Consider the following 15,702-nt stretch of genomic DNA (forward strand, 5'->3'; position numbering starts at 1 on the left):
TGGCAATGTTCTAAAGCTATACAGAGCTCAGAACAAGTCTATGAGGTAAGTATAATTATCACTTCTACCTTGCAGATGAGAAAACCGAGTCACAGATTAAAGTAACTTGCCCAACGTCACTCAGGTTTGACAATTAAGCTCCAAGTCTGTGCTCTTAGCCACTAAACTCTACTGCCTTATATTTCCTGCTCTGTCAATCAGCTCTTGGCAGTCTTCATCTGTAAGTTCTGAGCTTTGTGCCCGGATGTCAAGTGCCCCGGGATACCAGAAGTATAGACTCTAATGATCACTTATGTCAAGTGATGTGGGTTCTCGTCCTAGTTCTACTGATTTTCTGAGTAACTTTCAGCAAGTTTCAGGGCTTGATTTTCTTGGCTGGAATACTTTTGGTTTCACAAGATCTTACCCTAGGGTTTCCAGAAGTGAGGCAACAATTATGGTAGTAATATCCAACACGTGCTGATTGCTTACTATGTGCTAACGGTGTTTAGCAGTTTACATGATCTCATTTAACCTTCATAATAATCCAATGAGATAGGCACCATAATTGAACCCATTTTACAGATGAGAAAACGGATGTGAACAGAGATCCCAGCCAACTCCAGAGTAGTTTAGAGTTGGGGTTTGAACCCAGGCAGGTAGAGTCAGACCCTTGCTCCCGATTCCTCTGTCACAGTGCTATGCTAACTGCCATCTTCAGTGCGTTACCACCCTACCTCAGGAGAAGATCACAGAGCCCCATTCTTTTTCTTTTTCAAGGATTATTGACCTAACAATGGAAGTTAACAAAACTGCTCAAATTTGGGAGAAAGAGTAGAGGCTAATGAGGGAAGAGAAATAAGCCAAAGATCTGATAAAGAAATTATACAAATGTGCAAATGAGACCTTGTGAGGCAGCCAGGTCGAGAGGCATTAGTGACCTTTTACAAATGAGGCAACTAAGGATTAGAGAGCCAGAACCTAAATCCAAGGCACCAGGTCCCTGGCCAGTGTACGTGTCATTGAGCCAGCCTTACTGTACAGTTCCTCTCTGGCTCCTGTGACACGGCACCTCCTGTCCATCATTCCTTGGGTCCTGCTGGTGTTGGGTACAGTCCAGGACTCTTGGGTTTGGAAGGCAGGTCTTACACCTGCCTGTTACATGGCCAGAAAATGTCTATGCTAAACACAGACTCTGCACGGAGTTGGCCCACAGGGCTGGTGCAAGAAGGAGTTTGATACAGGCACCACCTAGGATTTAAAGATTAAATACACAGATGGTTGTACTGGGTTTCTCATGCCTCACATCTCCCTATTTGACAGAGGAACAAACTGACAAGTTCACAATCTAGCCCCCTACTGCAGCTAGGAACAATGGCACTGAAAGGAGAGTTGAGAGACTAGATTCTGATTTCACCTCTTCCCTTCACAAGTGACCCTGGTTGGGCCCCTACATGCTGCAGGGTCTCAGTCTTCTCATCTGAAGAGTAGATCTAATTCGGCATCTACGCTATCTCCCTCATGGGGTCGAACAAGACGGTCGATGGGTGGTACCATGGAAAGTACGAGGTGATGAATAAACACGAGATCAGGGCTCGGGCGCTGACTTCAGTGTGCTAGCGCCTGAGCTCACCGTGACTCAGTGTCTCACTGCACACTCACGACAGCTTTAGACACGGGACTGGACAGCTACACTTTGAGGCGAGAGAGCTGAAACCTGGAGGGCTCAAGCAACCTGCCTAAGGCCAGGAGGAAGTAGAACTGGAGCCTGTGCTGAGGAATGGCTGGCTCCAGGGCCTTGACCGCCCAGCCCACTGCCCCCGAGGGGTGATGGTAGATGGCAGGACGCCATCACCATGCTCTCAGGAGCCCCCGCATTAGTGGTGGCAGTCAGCCCCTCGTTCAGATGTGCCAACCGAAAATGACCTGCATCATCAGTCTCTAGCAAACCCCGTCTCCTTTCTACACCAGCAAGTCAGCCGATGCTTCCCTTCTTCTTCCACTGTGTATGAAGACATAGTAAGACAGCTTGGATAAGGAGATTATAATTTGTAATTAAATATTAACCTTTCTGACAGTATTAAAATTAAACCACTCAGAATTCTTCATCCCTAATCAGGTGGTTCCTGCCCGTAACTGTATCTTCCCTAATAGTCTTGCTAGTTTATGGCTCTTTCCAGAGTGCTAATTGTTTCAATCGCTGCCAACCTGATGAATTGTCTTAAAAATGCTATTTCAGTCGCAGCACATTAGCATGCATGTGCGGCTTCTTGCCTACTGCCTGTCAAGTGGGTCGCTCTGGGCTTGGGTGAGGCAGAGCATAGCTACTGGCAGAGCCAGGGAGGCTTTGGAGCCTTTAGCCAGTTATTAGGCAGAAGGGGGCCAGGGACGTGGCTCAGGAGGATACAGCCTGAGCGACCTGTGTTGTTTCCGTGGCTGCCAAGCCTTCAGGGAGGAGGCAAAGGGGCAGTGAGGCCAGAGGCAGGATGGAAGGTGGCTAGGACTCTGCCGCTGGGGCAGCTTGGGCTGCCGGGGCCCTGAGTAATTCCTCACTGCCTCAGCAGGGGAAGCCTTCCTTAGAAATTAGGCAAGGGCATCTGGGGTCACGGGCAACCTCGGCTGGTGGGCAAGGGTACCTTAGCCTCCACAGGGGAAGGCTGGTGGAAGAATGTTTGGCGTTAGGTGAAATGTTTCTGCAATCTCCAAGGATGGCTGTGACATTTCTCTCTGTAGGAAAACATTTCCTGTCAGCCTAGAAAGTCAAACTAAGTAGGCTTGGAGAGCCCGAGTCTGAATAAACATGGGACAGGGATAGGCCTCTCTTGTGGCAAGTCCAAAGGCTCCGAAGTCATGGGGAAAAGGGGACTATGACCACCCCACAGCTTAGGGACTAAGAAATCATGTTTAGGGGCGCCTGGGTGGCTCAGTCATTAAGCGTCTGCCTTCGGCTCAGGGCGTGATCCCTGTGTTGTGGGATCGAGCCCCACATCAGGCTCTTCTGCTGGGAGCCTGCTTCTTCCTCTCCCACTCCCCCTGCTTGTGTTCCCTCTCTCACTGGCTGTCTGTCAAATAAATAAATAAAATCTTAAAAAAAAAAAGAAATCATGTTTAAAAGCTCACATACAATGGAGAGAAGCAATATGGCATCTTCTCATTCCTACCTGTTTTCTTCTACAGGCCCCAAGACTCTCTCTAGCATGGCCTTGTTGTCCTAGACAGTAATGATATGTTTCTAAAGCTGTTTCCCACTCTAGCCTGACTTCCTCAGGGCAGGGAGAGTGTCCTAAATGCTGAGTTTATCAGGTTCTAGTACAATACCTCGCCAGAGGAGATGACTGAAAATGCATGGATGAATCTCATTGGGTTCTCCCAAATGCCCCAGCAGTTAGGCAGGGCAAGGATTATTTTTCCTGTTTCATAGATGAGTAAACTGAGGTACAAGGATGCTGGATAACTTGCTTAAATTCCTGGAACAATTGGTGGCCAAGTTGGGGCCAGACTGAAGTGGGCTTTCTGGAGCCAGGGTCCATTTTTTTGATTCACTATTGACAGATTCAGGGAGCCAAGAATTTGGGGGGCTAGCAGCAGTGGCGAGGTCTCCATGGCCTGCACATCAGCCCTGCATCCCAGCACTTACCTTTTTGGCATCTTTGTGCATATATTTGGCTGTCTGCTTGGCCAGCTCTGTCTTTCCTAATAAGAAGAAAGGGAGAAGTGTTGGGTTAGGACCAAATGACTGTTTTCTGGAATGAAAGAACATAAGAAATGCATGGACATTGGAAATAATATATTTTTATGGATGGGCTCAGGGAGGGTCGGTGACTCTCCCAGTCACTGGAGGGAGAATTAAAGGTGGAGCTGGAGCCAGAATCGAAGTCTGCACTGCATCTTGATTTTTCTGTGGATGGAGATTGAGACTTCTTCTCTATAGCAGTATCCCGAGAGTGGGAGGTAGACTCTTATAATCCAGAGCCAACTTGTCCTTTGAAGCCCAGGGCAAGCCTTGCCTCTGACAGGAGCACCCTGACTTCCTGGTCACTGCACTGAATCTCTTTAGACACTCATGGTTTTGCCATCCAGCCAGGCCCTGGAGCCACAGGCCCAACAGAGGCTGGGAGGGGATGGAGAACACCTCTCCCTGGCCTCATAGTCTTTCTTTGTAACATAAAGAAGGAATGACAATACCAAAGTGGTGGCTCTGAAGGGCCATTTGGTATGATGGCCAAACCTTTAGAAGTAATTGTCTAGCAGAGGAAATCAAGTTCTATAGTATCATGGTGAGGTGGCGGAACCTACATCTGGGGGAGTGCTAGGTCCATGAAGATGCTAAGAGGGGAAGAAGAGACAACAAATGCATGAAACTCCCCATCAGGACAATGGTGGGAGGAGGTGGTGCAGGTGGGGGTTCTATGAGGGTGGAGAGAGAGGGGATGAGAATGCCTCAGATAATCCAGCTCAACTGACTAGAAAAATACCCAACCCATTTGACTGAAACCAATTGGGCAATGCACCCCACACTGTGCTGGCCACATCAGGGGCTTTCTTTAGCTTCCTAGAAGGTTATGCCCCAAGCTGCACTAAATAAGGTTGGTGTGCTGGGCAGTGGAGGTGGTTCAACTGTTCCCACGGGGCAGCTCTAGGGATGCAGAGTGGCCGGACCAGGGCTATCAGACCCCAAAGGGCCCGGCCGCCCAGGTGACTTAGGCCCGGCACCACAGCTTCCAGAGAGAGGGGCATAATTCCAGCTGTTGCTAACGTGACAGACAATCCTCTTGCTGGCTCTGTAATTTGGAGGCGGTTGTTTTCAGAGCTGGAGTTGTATAGAAGTGGATTGTGCGACCCTGGCCCATAGCAGCTGGGGTTCCCCCAGCTCTCCTCCCCCACCTGCCAATCTGCTCCCAGTTACCTATTCCAGATGATCCCAAAAAGAGGAAGACCAGAGGGTGTTCTTCGTCATACCAGCCATTCTCCTTCCTCCGGATCGCTAGGGCCAAACACACAAGATGGGGGGGGACAGGGAGGGAGGCAGATAAATCAATGACACAAAAGGCAGGATAATTATCACTAAGTATACAATATGTTTTACTGCTCTGCGCCCACTCAAAGTCCTCACTACCATTAGTGCTGCCTAATCTGATTAGCTGGCAAGGCCCCTAGAGACACCTAATCAGGTTAGCATGGATTTGGAAAGCTGCCCAGAGCAGATTTCGGATAAAGTTTTCCAGGATGAGCACTCAGCGTTGCCAGGGAAACTGAAAGGCGGGTGGACGGTGAATAGAGGGGTAGGGGGCTGGTGAAGGAGAATTCGAAAGGAACTTTAGCTCTCAGATGGCTGGTTACCCATCTACTCACCACTGGTGGGCAACTGAGCCTGCCTTCTATGCAAATGGAAGAGACAGAAGCCCATGGCAGGCCCTGAGAGATCTGGGGTGTGAGCTCTGGACCTTCCCATTTGGGGAAACCAAGATCTAGTCTGCTGTCTGGAAGTATAGCCAAATGTACTTTCTGGAATCCAGTCAGGGGTCATGTGGAGCTCAGGGCACAGACGAGTGAGCCACTCGGTTAGCACTGCCACTAACCATGGTCTCCAGTGGGGAGCAGTGGTGGGAGAGTGGGATAGATACAGACTGGTTCCCTGGGAGGTCAGTTCTGCTAGAGTGAGACCTGACTGCTCCTCTTCAGGAGGAAGTAGATAATAAAAGGCTGTGCATTTAAGGTGAGGAAACTAAATGCCTGACTACAGAGTGGGAGAATCAGGCTCAGAGGCATCACTCAAGCAGGAGAGCAGGGGGCGGAATGAGGCAGAACCATTAGAAGAACCATTTATTGAACACGTTACCTGCTGGGTGCAACTGGAAAAACTGTCAACATTTTTATTACTCAAGACCCACACAAACACCCGGAGAGGAAAAGTATTATTCTCAATTCCATTATACTAAACAGGAAACTGAGGCAAGAGATAAAGAGACTTGTCCAAGTCATACAACTAGTAGATTACTAGTTGACTGGTAGAGATGGTAGAGTCTCTTCTCTCTCTAAACATTTTTTTTTGTTCATATATGAACAAAAGTGAGTATCAATTTGGGTTGCATTATTGGGAACGTGGCAGTCAGAAGTGGGAAGAGGACAGAGCACTGTGTAATGTGAGGGTTAGTCTAAAGATAGGACTGCATGTATGGTCTGGTTCTCAAAGTGTCAGGGGGAGATTAACAAAGGGATATATGTCAGAAGACAAGGCCTGGAAAACAAGTCAACTGAGAAAGAGTTGATGGTCTTAGGGAAGTACTGGCCAGTCCTGAGGTACAGATCCTAAATGCTATACTGTGTGTTACAATCTGTATGGCTGGGTTCCAGAGAAGTAGCTGCAGAGGTCAGGGAAGGCTTTCTGGAAGAAGTGGGACTGATGAGGGATCATGGAGCCTGGGAAGGATCTGGAGCGGCAAAGGTGGCCAGCATGACCTAGATGGGGAGACGGGAATGAACATAAGTAGCTGTGGGTGGGGTCGGATTATGGTCTCAAATACCTGCATTAGGACTTCAGGTCCGTGTTTGTGGCCTTTCTCACCTCAAACTCAAATGCTGCTACCTAAAGATCTTTCTAGTTCTGGCCTCAGCAGGAACAGATGGAAGTGCAACCTCTTAGGAGACACCCCCTGAGAATCCTGAGAGGGGCCTGAGAAAATTACGCAAGTCCAGCCTCTCCCTTGGGCAAGGTACCCGATCATCTCTAAACTAACTGACCCAGCCCTGTGGAAGGCTTGGCTCTCAGAGGAACCCACTGGCCTCACAGGTACCTGAAGGGTGGGGATGATGAGGGGTAGTTCAAGCCTAGCTGAGATGGAGTCCCCAAGTGCCCCGAGAGAAACAAGAACCCGTGGGTGGGGTTTTGGGGGAGGCAGAGATATAAATGGTGAAGGCTAGACTTCTGTGGACATTACGTATAGATGTGTGTTGGGGCAGGGGTGAGAGGAGTCATCTGAAAGGGGTCACATTCTTCTAAAAGTCGAGTGAACTGAGAACGTAAGTTGGAAAGAAGCTGAGCACGAACTGGTTCAGGCTTCATGGGGTATTTGGGGGAGGCAGAAGTGCCCAGGCATCACTCAGACAGGAGGCCTGGGGGAAGTGGGGTTCCCCAGGTGTCAGGTACCTGAGCTTCTACTCTTGATTTCTCTTTTGGGAAAGCTTCCCAGCTACTGAGAGCTGCACACTGCTGGGCTATGCAGTTCAAAACGCCATGGAGAAGGTGGAATTGGATTATGCCTGGGGCCATCTTTCCCCCTTCTTTTCTAATAATGCACCTGGGAGAGAGCTCTTTATAATGCCAGGCGGACTCCACTGCACAGCTGTCCCTGGCCAATTCTGCCAGACCCAGGGCATGAGTCCGGGGTGGGTTTGATCTGGCCCCCTGTGAAACAGGCGAAATGCCAACCATTAAACAATTACAACTCTGGATATTTCTAATAATATCTGAAGAGAAAAACGACCAAGCAGATGGAGTCCGACAGAATGAAAAATGGAAGCAGCTAGGAAAGACTGAGGAAGGCGGGCCCCCAGGGTGTGTGGCTGGCAGGGTGGCTGATGACCACGGCTGGGAGCCTTGAGGGTTCTGTCAGGCTGGGGCAGAGACCCTGACGGGTCACTGGAGATGTGGCCATAGGTACTGATGTTGTCACTGTGGACCAGCAAATGCAGCAACTTACTCTGCTAGCACTTTTCGGTCTATCAAAAACTTCCAAAGACAGAACTTCATTTGAGTCTCATTATGAATCCACAAAGCAGGCAGGGCAGGGATTATGATTCTCTCTCTCTCTCTTTTTAAGTTTATTTATTTTATAGTAATCTCTACACCCAATGTAAGGTCCGAACTCACAACCCTGAGATCAAGATCTGACTGGGCCAGCCAGGCGTCCCTTGATTCCCTTCTTATAAATGAGGAAGTATGTGCAGAGAGGTTAGGTAACCTGCTCAAGGTTACACAGGTAAATAAATGAAGGCCCTGGCTAACTCTCGAGCCTGAACTCGTGCTTCAGGAGTTTAAAGAAAGGAGTCAGCCCTCCCCAGCCACAACACCTCCTCATAGCCTAGCCTCATTCAGAAAACTTGGTCTTCCTGTAGCCTTCCAGTCTGGCTCGTTCAGCCTTTGATACATGGCCTCGGGAGCCCCTGTCCTCCGACTGCTTCCTGACACTACTCTCTGGACTCGAAATGGTGTCAGGGTCCCCTGAGCAGGCAGCTCTGCCCCTTCCTTGGCCAGTCCCATCTCTGCAAGCTCCCACAGGCACGGCTGCCTCTCCACAGGCTGGGCCAGCGCCAGGGTCCCCTGGCTGTGTTCTTCCCCTTTAGCAGAACGCCTTCTCCTGGCTGTGCCCACCACTACCAGACCATCTTCAAACTCACATGCAGCAACCTTCCTTTTTTTTTTTTTTTTAAAGATTTTATTTATTTATTCGACAGAGAGAGAGACAGCCAGCGAGAGAGGGAACACAAGCAGGGGGAGTGGGAGAGGAAGAAGCAGGCTCATAGCAGAGGAGCCTGATGTGGGGCTCGATCCCATAACGACAGGATCATGCCCTGAGCCGAAGGCAGACGCTAAACCGCTGTGCCACCCAGGCGCCCCTGCAGCAACCTTTCTGATTAACTCCACAATCCCACTTCTACTCCATTAACTCCTGGGGTCTGTATTCTCTGGTCTACTTCACCTACAGGGTGGTGTGGTGGACAGGGCAGGAGTTATAGGGTCTAGTTTAGAGTCCTGGCTCTGCCACTTTCTAGCTGACTGGCTTTGATAAAACACTTGGTTTCTCAGCTATAAAATAGCAATGGTCAGACACACGCTAAGCCAGCCCCACATGTAGATGAAATGAGTCCAGGGTTGTTAAGGCACTCTGTACGAGCAGGATAATCAGAAAAGTAAAAACCACAGTAGTCACAGGAGCAGTGGCAGCTGTAGTGGTAGGTGACGGAGAGCTCTTTCATCCTTGTGCTAGTCCTGAGCAGTAGGTATGATCTACATTTTACAGAAGAGAAGACTGGGGCTCAGTGAGGGGCAGTGCAAGGGGTTTCATCCACCTGTGCCTCTGTGTCCTGGAGGAGGTGTGCCCAGGCTGTGTAATCTGTGGGAGCAGGTGCTAGGAGCTCCATTTCCTGAGGGACCCTTGGGACTAGCCCAGAGGTGGTATAATGTTTGCTGACTAAATGAATTAATTGTTGGTCTTTCTGGAATCACAAGGAGAAAAAAACAGATACTCTGATTTCCATTTTACAGAGAAGAAGAGTGAGGCCTGGACCCGAATCTCTTAATGCTCCCAGTGGTCACTACCTGTGGGTGAAGAAGGCTTCCTTTCTTTTTTTTCTTTTTTTTAAAGATTTTATTTATACATTTGACAGAGAGAGACAGTCAGCGAGAGAGGGAACATGAGCAGGGGGAGTGGGAGAGGAAGAAGCAGGCTCCCAGCGGAGGAGCCCAATGCAGGGCTCGATCCCAGGACCCTGGGATCACGCCCTGAGATGAAGGCGGACGCTTAACGACTGAGCCACCCAGGCGCTCCTTCCTTTCTCTTCTTAACCCCTCTCCAGGGACCTCTTGCATCTGTGCAGCAAACAAGTGCTGAGCCAGGTGCTGGGCTAAAGTAAGGTCTGTGCCATTTAGGTGAGCGCTGCTGTGCAAACTGTGGCTTCCAAATGGAATGGGAGCACTGGCAGAACTGCGGGAAGAGCCATTCATGCCCAACTGACATCCGTGCCAGGATGATGAGGGGGCACCGCCAGGCAGTACTGGTGTGATGGGACATTCCAGACAGAAACACCCATAGTGTGCAAAACCAAAGTAAGAGGAGACAGCTGCCTCCTCCTCCCATCCCAGGCCTTTGCCTCCATCCAGCTCCAGGTTCTGAGGCCCTCTGGGTGGGCTGACTCCTCCTTCCTGGTAAGTTCTAATGATCTAGTGTGGGAGGGTTTTTTTAGCCTAACCTGGGACATGTTTGTCTCATGCTTGTGGCATCTCCTAGGGGAACCAGTCCTTCAGAGGAACTCTTGTGGCTGAGCACCTGAACACTTTAGCAATCTCCTGTCTACAGCCGGTAGGTTCGGGGAGCACAGCCAGTGCTCAAGAAGTGCTTGCTGGCCGAATGAGTACTGACTGGAGCCTGAGGTTGGGAGGATGAGAGAACGGTTCTCTTCTTAGTCTCTAAGGATTAGTGTTTCTGAAGGCAAACTATTGCTACTGAGTGGTTAACATAAAAAAATGCAAATAGCTTCTGCTGAACACCCCCCACCCCAGGTGTGTGTGTGTGTGCGCACGTGTGTGTGTGTTGGGGTAGGAATCACTGGAAGAGTACCACCCTTCCAGAAAGAAGCTGGGATGAGAATCTGTGTCAAAGAGAGGATGAATGTCAAGATGGGCTCAGGCTTCATTCACTTGAGTTTAGCAATCTTTTACACATCTGTGTGCCCAACCCTGGGGAAACGGCTGAACGAGAGGTAGTTCCTGACCTTTGGAGAGACACATTCAAAGAGATGCCCTGTGGTAAGTGCGGTGATAAAAGGTGTTCACGGGAAGCCCCAAGAACGGCCCCCGTGTCCTGGTGGAGGGCTAAGAAAGGCTTTCTGGAGAAGGCCTGGGTCTTGAGTGTCTTAGCAGGCCAGGGCAGGGGCAGGGTGGTCTGGATAACGAGAATATCTGAAGTGGTGTGGGGTGCAGGTGGGACTGCAAGCAGTCTTCTTTCTTTCTTTCTTTTTTTTTTTTTTAAAGATTTTATTTATGTATTTGTCAGAGAGAGAGACAGCGAGAGAGGGAACAAAAGCAGGGGCAGAGGGAGAAGCAGGCTTCCCGCTGAGCAAGGAGCCCGATGCGGGGCTTGATCCCACGCCCCTGGGATCATGACCTGAGCTGAAGGCAGACGCTTAAGGACTGAGCCACCCAGGCGCCCCTGCAAGCAGTTTTCTAAATTAATCACTGCCATGCCATGACTCAGGGATGGCCTGGATGTATTTCTCAGCTAAGAAACAGGACTCTAAGCGGGATCCAGAAAGGTGCAGGGCTTGGGCAATTACAGCTTTAGACTGTCAGAAAGGGAAGTAAAGCACGAGATAGCCCACTGTGTGCCATGTGGCTGATGCTGAGATTCTGAGTTCAGGCCAGACCCCAGCACGGAAGATCAGCTGTGATGGCAGAGCTTTCCTGAGGGAATTCATGGGCTTCCACCTCAAGTGGGAGCAGGTGCGACGGGTGTTGGTGATAAGCCCCTGGTTAGAGGGAGCTGCAGGGAAGCTTCCAGGCGTGCAGGCTAACACTCATGTTCCTAGTACGCTTGTGAGCTACTAGAGGGCAGGCTTACAGCTTCTCTTCTCTCCTCGGAGCGGAGATGGACAAGGGGCCCAACCAAATTACTTCAACAAACCGCACTACACATCTACTTCAAGCAGAGTGCTGTGCCAGGAACTGGAAAAACAAAAATGATTCAGTCATGGTCTCTGCTCTCAGGAGTCTACAGTCTATCGCTCCTGAACTGAGTTAGGCTAAGTGAAAACCAAGCAGAGTGTGGGAGATGGGCAGGGCAGGGTGGGGTCAGGAAAGGGCCAGAAGAAAAGGAATTCCAAGCAGGGAGGGCAGCAGGGCAGTGTCAACAAATGCAAGCAGATCAACACTTGTATACTGGGCTATAGCAGCAAGAGCCACTCAGAGATTTTGAACAGGGGAGTTTCCACATTTTACAAAACTCACTCCATTTGGGGAGGAGAAGTGATTACAGGGGAAGGAAAGGAGGCAGGGAGACCAGGGAGGAGGCCACTACATGGTTCAAATGGGAGATCCTGAGGTCCTGAGCAAGGGCAGTGGGAGGGGAGAGGCCAAGCTTGAGACCCATTTGAGAGGTGGAATACAGAACCTGATATGTGCCGGGCTGTAAGGGGTGAGGGAGAGGGAGGAGCCAAGGAACTAAGTTTTTATTTAGGAGACCAGTGGATGGTGGTGCCTTTACTGAGACAGGAGTATAGGAGGTGGGCAAGTTGGAAGAAGGGGGTGGAGCCTAGCCGTGAAGGTGCTAAATAGACCGCTGGTTGCTTTTCTGAGGAGAATGGTGGGACACAGAGGCTCTGAGCTTCCAGGAGGTCAGCCCAATGGGCTAGGCATACTCTCCCTCCCATGACTAAGAGTAGCTCTGGATTCTGGAAGGACAGCCTCATTTTCAATGCTAAGGCACTGGTTTGTGGTATGTAGGCTGGCCCTGCTTTGGCTCCAGTGACCCTAGAAGACCAGAGAGGCCATGCGGGCCTAAACTAAGGGGTTGGTGCTTTATCTCCTCCATTTGTAAGGCGGTAACTGTGCGCCAGCCTTGCTAGAAGCCCTGCAGCTGGGGATCACACTGATAAATTCACTGTATTACTTTGCACAAATCAATATCCCAGCACTTACCAGGGGTTGATGTGACCGAAATTGGTTTCAGCCAATTCGTGTGGGTAATAAATGGCCATTTATCAAATCAATTCATTCTGCGGCACTTCTCTGGCTGCCCATCCTCATGGTACCCCTGGGGTGCCAGGCTCCACCCAGCTAGTCCCTAGCATATATCTGACGTTAGCTTAGACAATCCAGAGAGGCCCGGTCTACCCCTCTGGATCTGCCTCTCTCTCCTGCACCTGCTTCAGTCTGCAGACCTTCAGGCACTGGCTGCTGCTTGTCTACCACCAATTCTGACCCAGGGAGTACCTCATGCTTCAGCTGAGTTGGTAGGTGAACATTATCTGATCATTATCAGTGTGATCACCAGCCACAGGCTTCCCAGCTAGGCGGGCATACAATTACCATCATACCAACCCCACAGCTCAGACCCTAACACCTGTCTTTTCTAGAGTCACTGGAGACTCAGCAGGGTCAACCTACTTACCACAGTACAAGGCGCAGGGCCTTCCTGATCTGAGGCAGAGTTCGGGTACCAGAATGGAGCTTTGGGTAGAGGGAAGCTCTCAGGGCAGACATTCCGACAGACCCTCGGAGATGGGCAGCTGAATCACTCCTGCTCTGGGCCAACGACAAGGGAAGACAAGGTGGGTGGTACTTCAGAGGTCAGTGTAGGATCAGGGGCTGGGACTACCGATCAGTCCTGGCTTAACGGAAATAACTGTGGGCCTGATCTAAAGAACATGCCCAACCTGGATGGTAAACATCCTGAGGACAGAGACTAGGAAGAGTATGTGTGTATCGTGAGACAGTCGTGGATTTGGCTCCCCAGCTCACAGGTGAGGAAAGTGATGCTCAAAGAGGCCGAGTGAGTAGCCCTAGTTGCACAGCTGATAAGTGGCAGACCTGCTATCTTGACCCAGGTTGGTCTAATTCTCTCCATCCCAATGTCCTCCTCCCCACTCCCTCCAACTTCTGGGAGCTTCACATCTCACAGGCTTGAGAAGCCAGGGAGAAACAGGAGGTCAGAGAGGAGCAGGCAGCCCGCTGGGAAAGGGCCGTGTAAGTAGAGGGAAAACACTACAATGGCAGCGGCAGTGCTGGCCCCTGTGGACAGGAAACTCCAGCAGGAGATGCTTTCTTAGCTCTCCACCCAGGTAATGTCCTTCTCATGGGCAAGTCCTCTCTTCAACCCCCAAGAGCTCCCAGGGTCTCTCCTTCCTCCACCTCAGCCACAGCCTTGGCAAAGAAGTGGGGGGTTGCCATCTGCAAGGGGGTGGCTTAGAGTGGATGTCTGTATCCAGACACAAAAGGGCAGCCTGGTGTGGTTTGGGCCTGAGACGTGGGCCTGTGTGTTCAAAACAGCTTTCCTCAGCTCCTGTGCGCGCCTGTAGGCAGCCTTCTGACCTCGAGCTGGTGAGGCAGCTCTGGCCCATGGGCTCCGTTTATCTGCTGCTGAGGTCAGGCCCCTGGTAAGGGGCTCATGACCGCCGCATGAGTCCCACTGGTGTGTGACGAGGATGATCAGGCTGGGCTGGCTGTGTCGCTGGGTGGCTGCCTTCATTTATCAATTACTACTCTTAATTGGTGTCCTAGGGCTGAAAGGCCACTCCAGAATGTCCCAGAGGAGCACCACGATACAGTCTGATGTCTTCTTTTATCAGTGAGCCTCTATCAGTGCTGTCTTTGGCAGTACTGGACCGCATCTGGTGGGACCAAATGCTTGGAGAGAAGGGGTAAGCGACATGAATGGGACCGAGACGCTGGAGGACAGAGGTTTTTAAACTCGAGCTGAGCATCAGAATCACCAGCAGGGCCTGCTAAAACACAGACTGCCGGACCCTACCCCAGAGTTTCTGATTCCATAGGTCTGGGGGAAGGCCTGAGATCTGCAAATTCCAACAACGTCCCCGAGGATGTTGATGTTGCTGGTCCAGAGACCATGCTTCGAGAACCACTGCCTTGGGGGATATCTTGTTTAAGCTGGGCATGGGTTACTCCGCCCTTGCCTCATCTGTCTAAGGTCACCTTCAGAGAGTCATGCACCTGAGTCACAGAGTAGAAGTGAGGCCACCACCCCGAGCAGAACCCTAGTTTTATAGTCTCTCTAGTGGGGTCTGCATGGGCAGGAGGGCAATTAGAGTAGGGGTTATACCAGAGAGCAGTCTGGCTCCTAGTATGGGATGTAAGAGCTTCCACGGTTGCGAAGAAGGCATTTAAGACTTGTTCAGGATGCCTTTCCTAAAATTGAGCTAGCTGCTGACAAACTACACTGAAGAGTGGCATAGCTACAGACTGGGAGACAAAAGATAGAAGTTCTAGTTCTGGCTGAGTTGCTACATTACAAGTAATGGACAAGTTCCTGTTCTTCTCCACGTCTCAGTCTGCCCGCCTGGAAAGTAGGGGATGGGGACAGTGGACCAGATGAAGGTCAGAATTAGAGCCCGGGAAAGCAGCCTTGAGCAATTATTAGAAGTGCTCTGTATCTCAGCTTCCTCATCTATAAAATGGGGATCTGGGGTACCTGGATGGCTTAGCTGGTTAAATGCCTGCCTTCGGCTCAGGTTACAATCTCGGAGTCCTGGGATCAAGCCCGTGTCCGGGCTCCCTGCTCAGCGGGGAGTCTGCTTCCTCCTCCCCCTCTGCCTCTGTCCCCGACTCATGCTCTTTCTCTCAAATAAATAAATAAAAATCTTTAAAAAAAAATAAAATGGGGATTTAATGGTACCAACCTCATGGGGTTGCTGTAAGGATTAAACGACAACGTATGGGAAGAGCTTATCCCAATGCCTGACACACAGAAAGTACTGAACAAATGTTAAGTTGTAACAGCCACCTGTGCGCGGTACGGTGACAGCAGGATGTACGCCTCACTGCAGCAGACCACAAGCCACCCCTCCCTTTTTTAGTGCTGGCTGGCATCCTGATACTCACCAGCACCCACTGTGGCGATGGCACTCTCCTGGCCAATGATGTGCTCCTTCAGCCGCTGCTCCAGGGGAAAGCGGCGCCGCTCCTCAGCCTCACGCTTCCGTTGCTTCTCCTGGTACTGTGGGGAGAAAGGGAAGGTGGCTCAGGAGTGCTGGGCTCAGCAGGATCGTGTCATTCTACACTATAACCGGGGGCAAAAAACACAGGTCTGGGGCTCCAGGGGTCCTGATGCGTACTCTGGCTCCTGGCCACTGGAGGCTGGCCCAGTCCTTCCCACTGTCCTCTTGTCCTAGTCCTCACCTCAGGTGGCCTCTGCTCAGGAGTCCTGGCTCACCCTGCTAGTAAAATAAAGTACTGCTAGTAGATTAACCCTTGACTCTGGAGTCTGACAAAAG

At 50.7% G+C, this 15,702-nt stretch overlaps 1 protein-coding gene across 2 annotated transcripts in view; it reads right to left on the reverse strand.

Annotated features, from left to right (window-relative positions):
- CLPB (caseinolytic mitochondrial matrix peptidase chaperone subunit B) overlaps positions 1-15,702 on the reverse strand; it is a 138,167-nt gene that overhangs the window by 9,356 nt on the left and 113,109 nt on the right. For both annotated transcript variants that reach the window (XM_008707307.2, XM_008707308.2), the window contains 3 exons: positions 15,311-15,425; positions 4,886-4,963; positions 3,617-3,672 (listed from right to left, as the gene is read on the reverse strand). In XM_008707307.2, coding sequence (XP_008705529.1) covers positions 3,617-3,672; positions 4,886-4,963; positions 15,311-15,425 — 249 coding nt within the window. The remainder of the gene's footprint in view (positions 1-3,616; positions 3,673-4,885; positions 4,964-15,310; positions 15,426-15,702) is intronic.

This window comes from Ursus maritimus, unplaced genomic scaffold, assembly GCF_017311325.1.
Source record: "Ursus maritimus isolate PB19 unplaced genomic scaffold, ASM1731132v1 scaffold_16, whole genome shotgun sequence".
Lineage (NCBI taxonomy): Eukaryota > Metazoa > Chordata > Mammalia > Carnivora > Ursidae > Ursus > Ursus maritimus.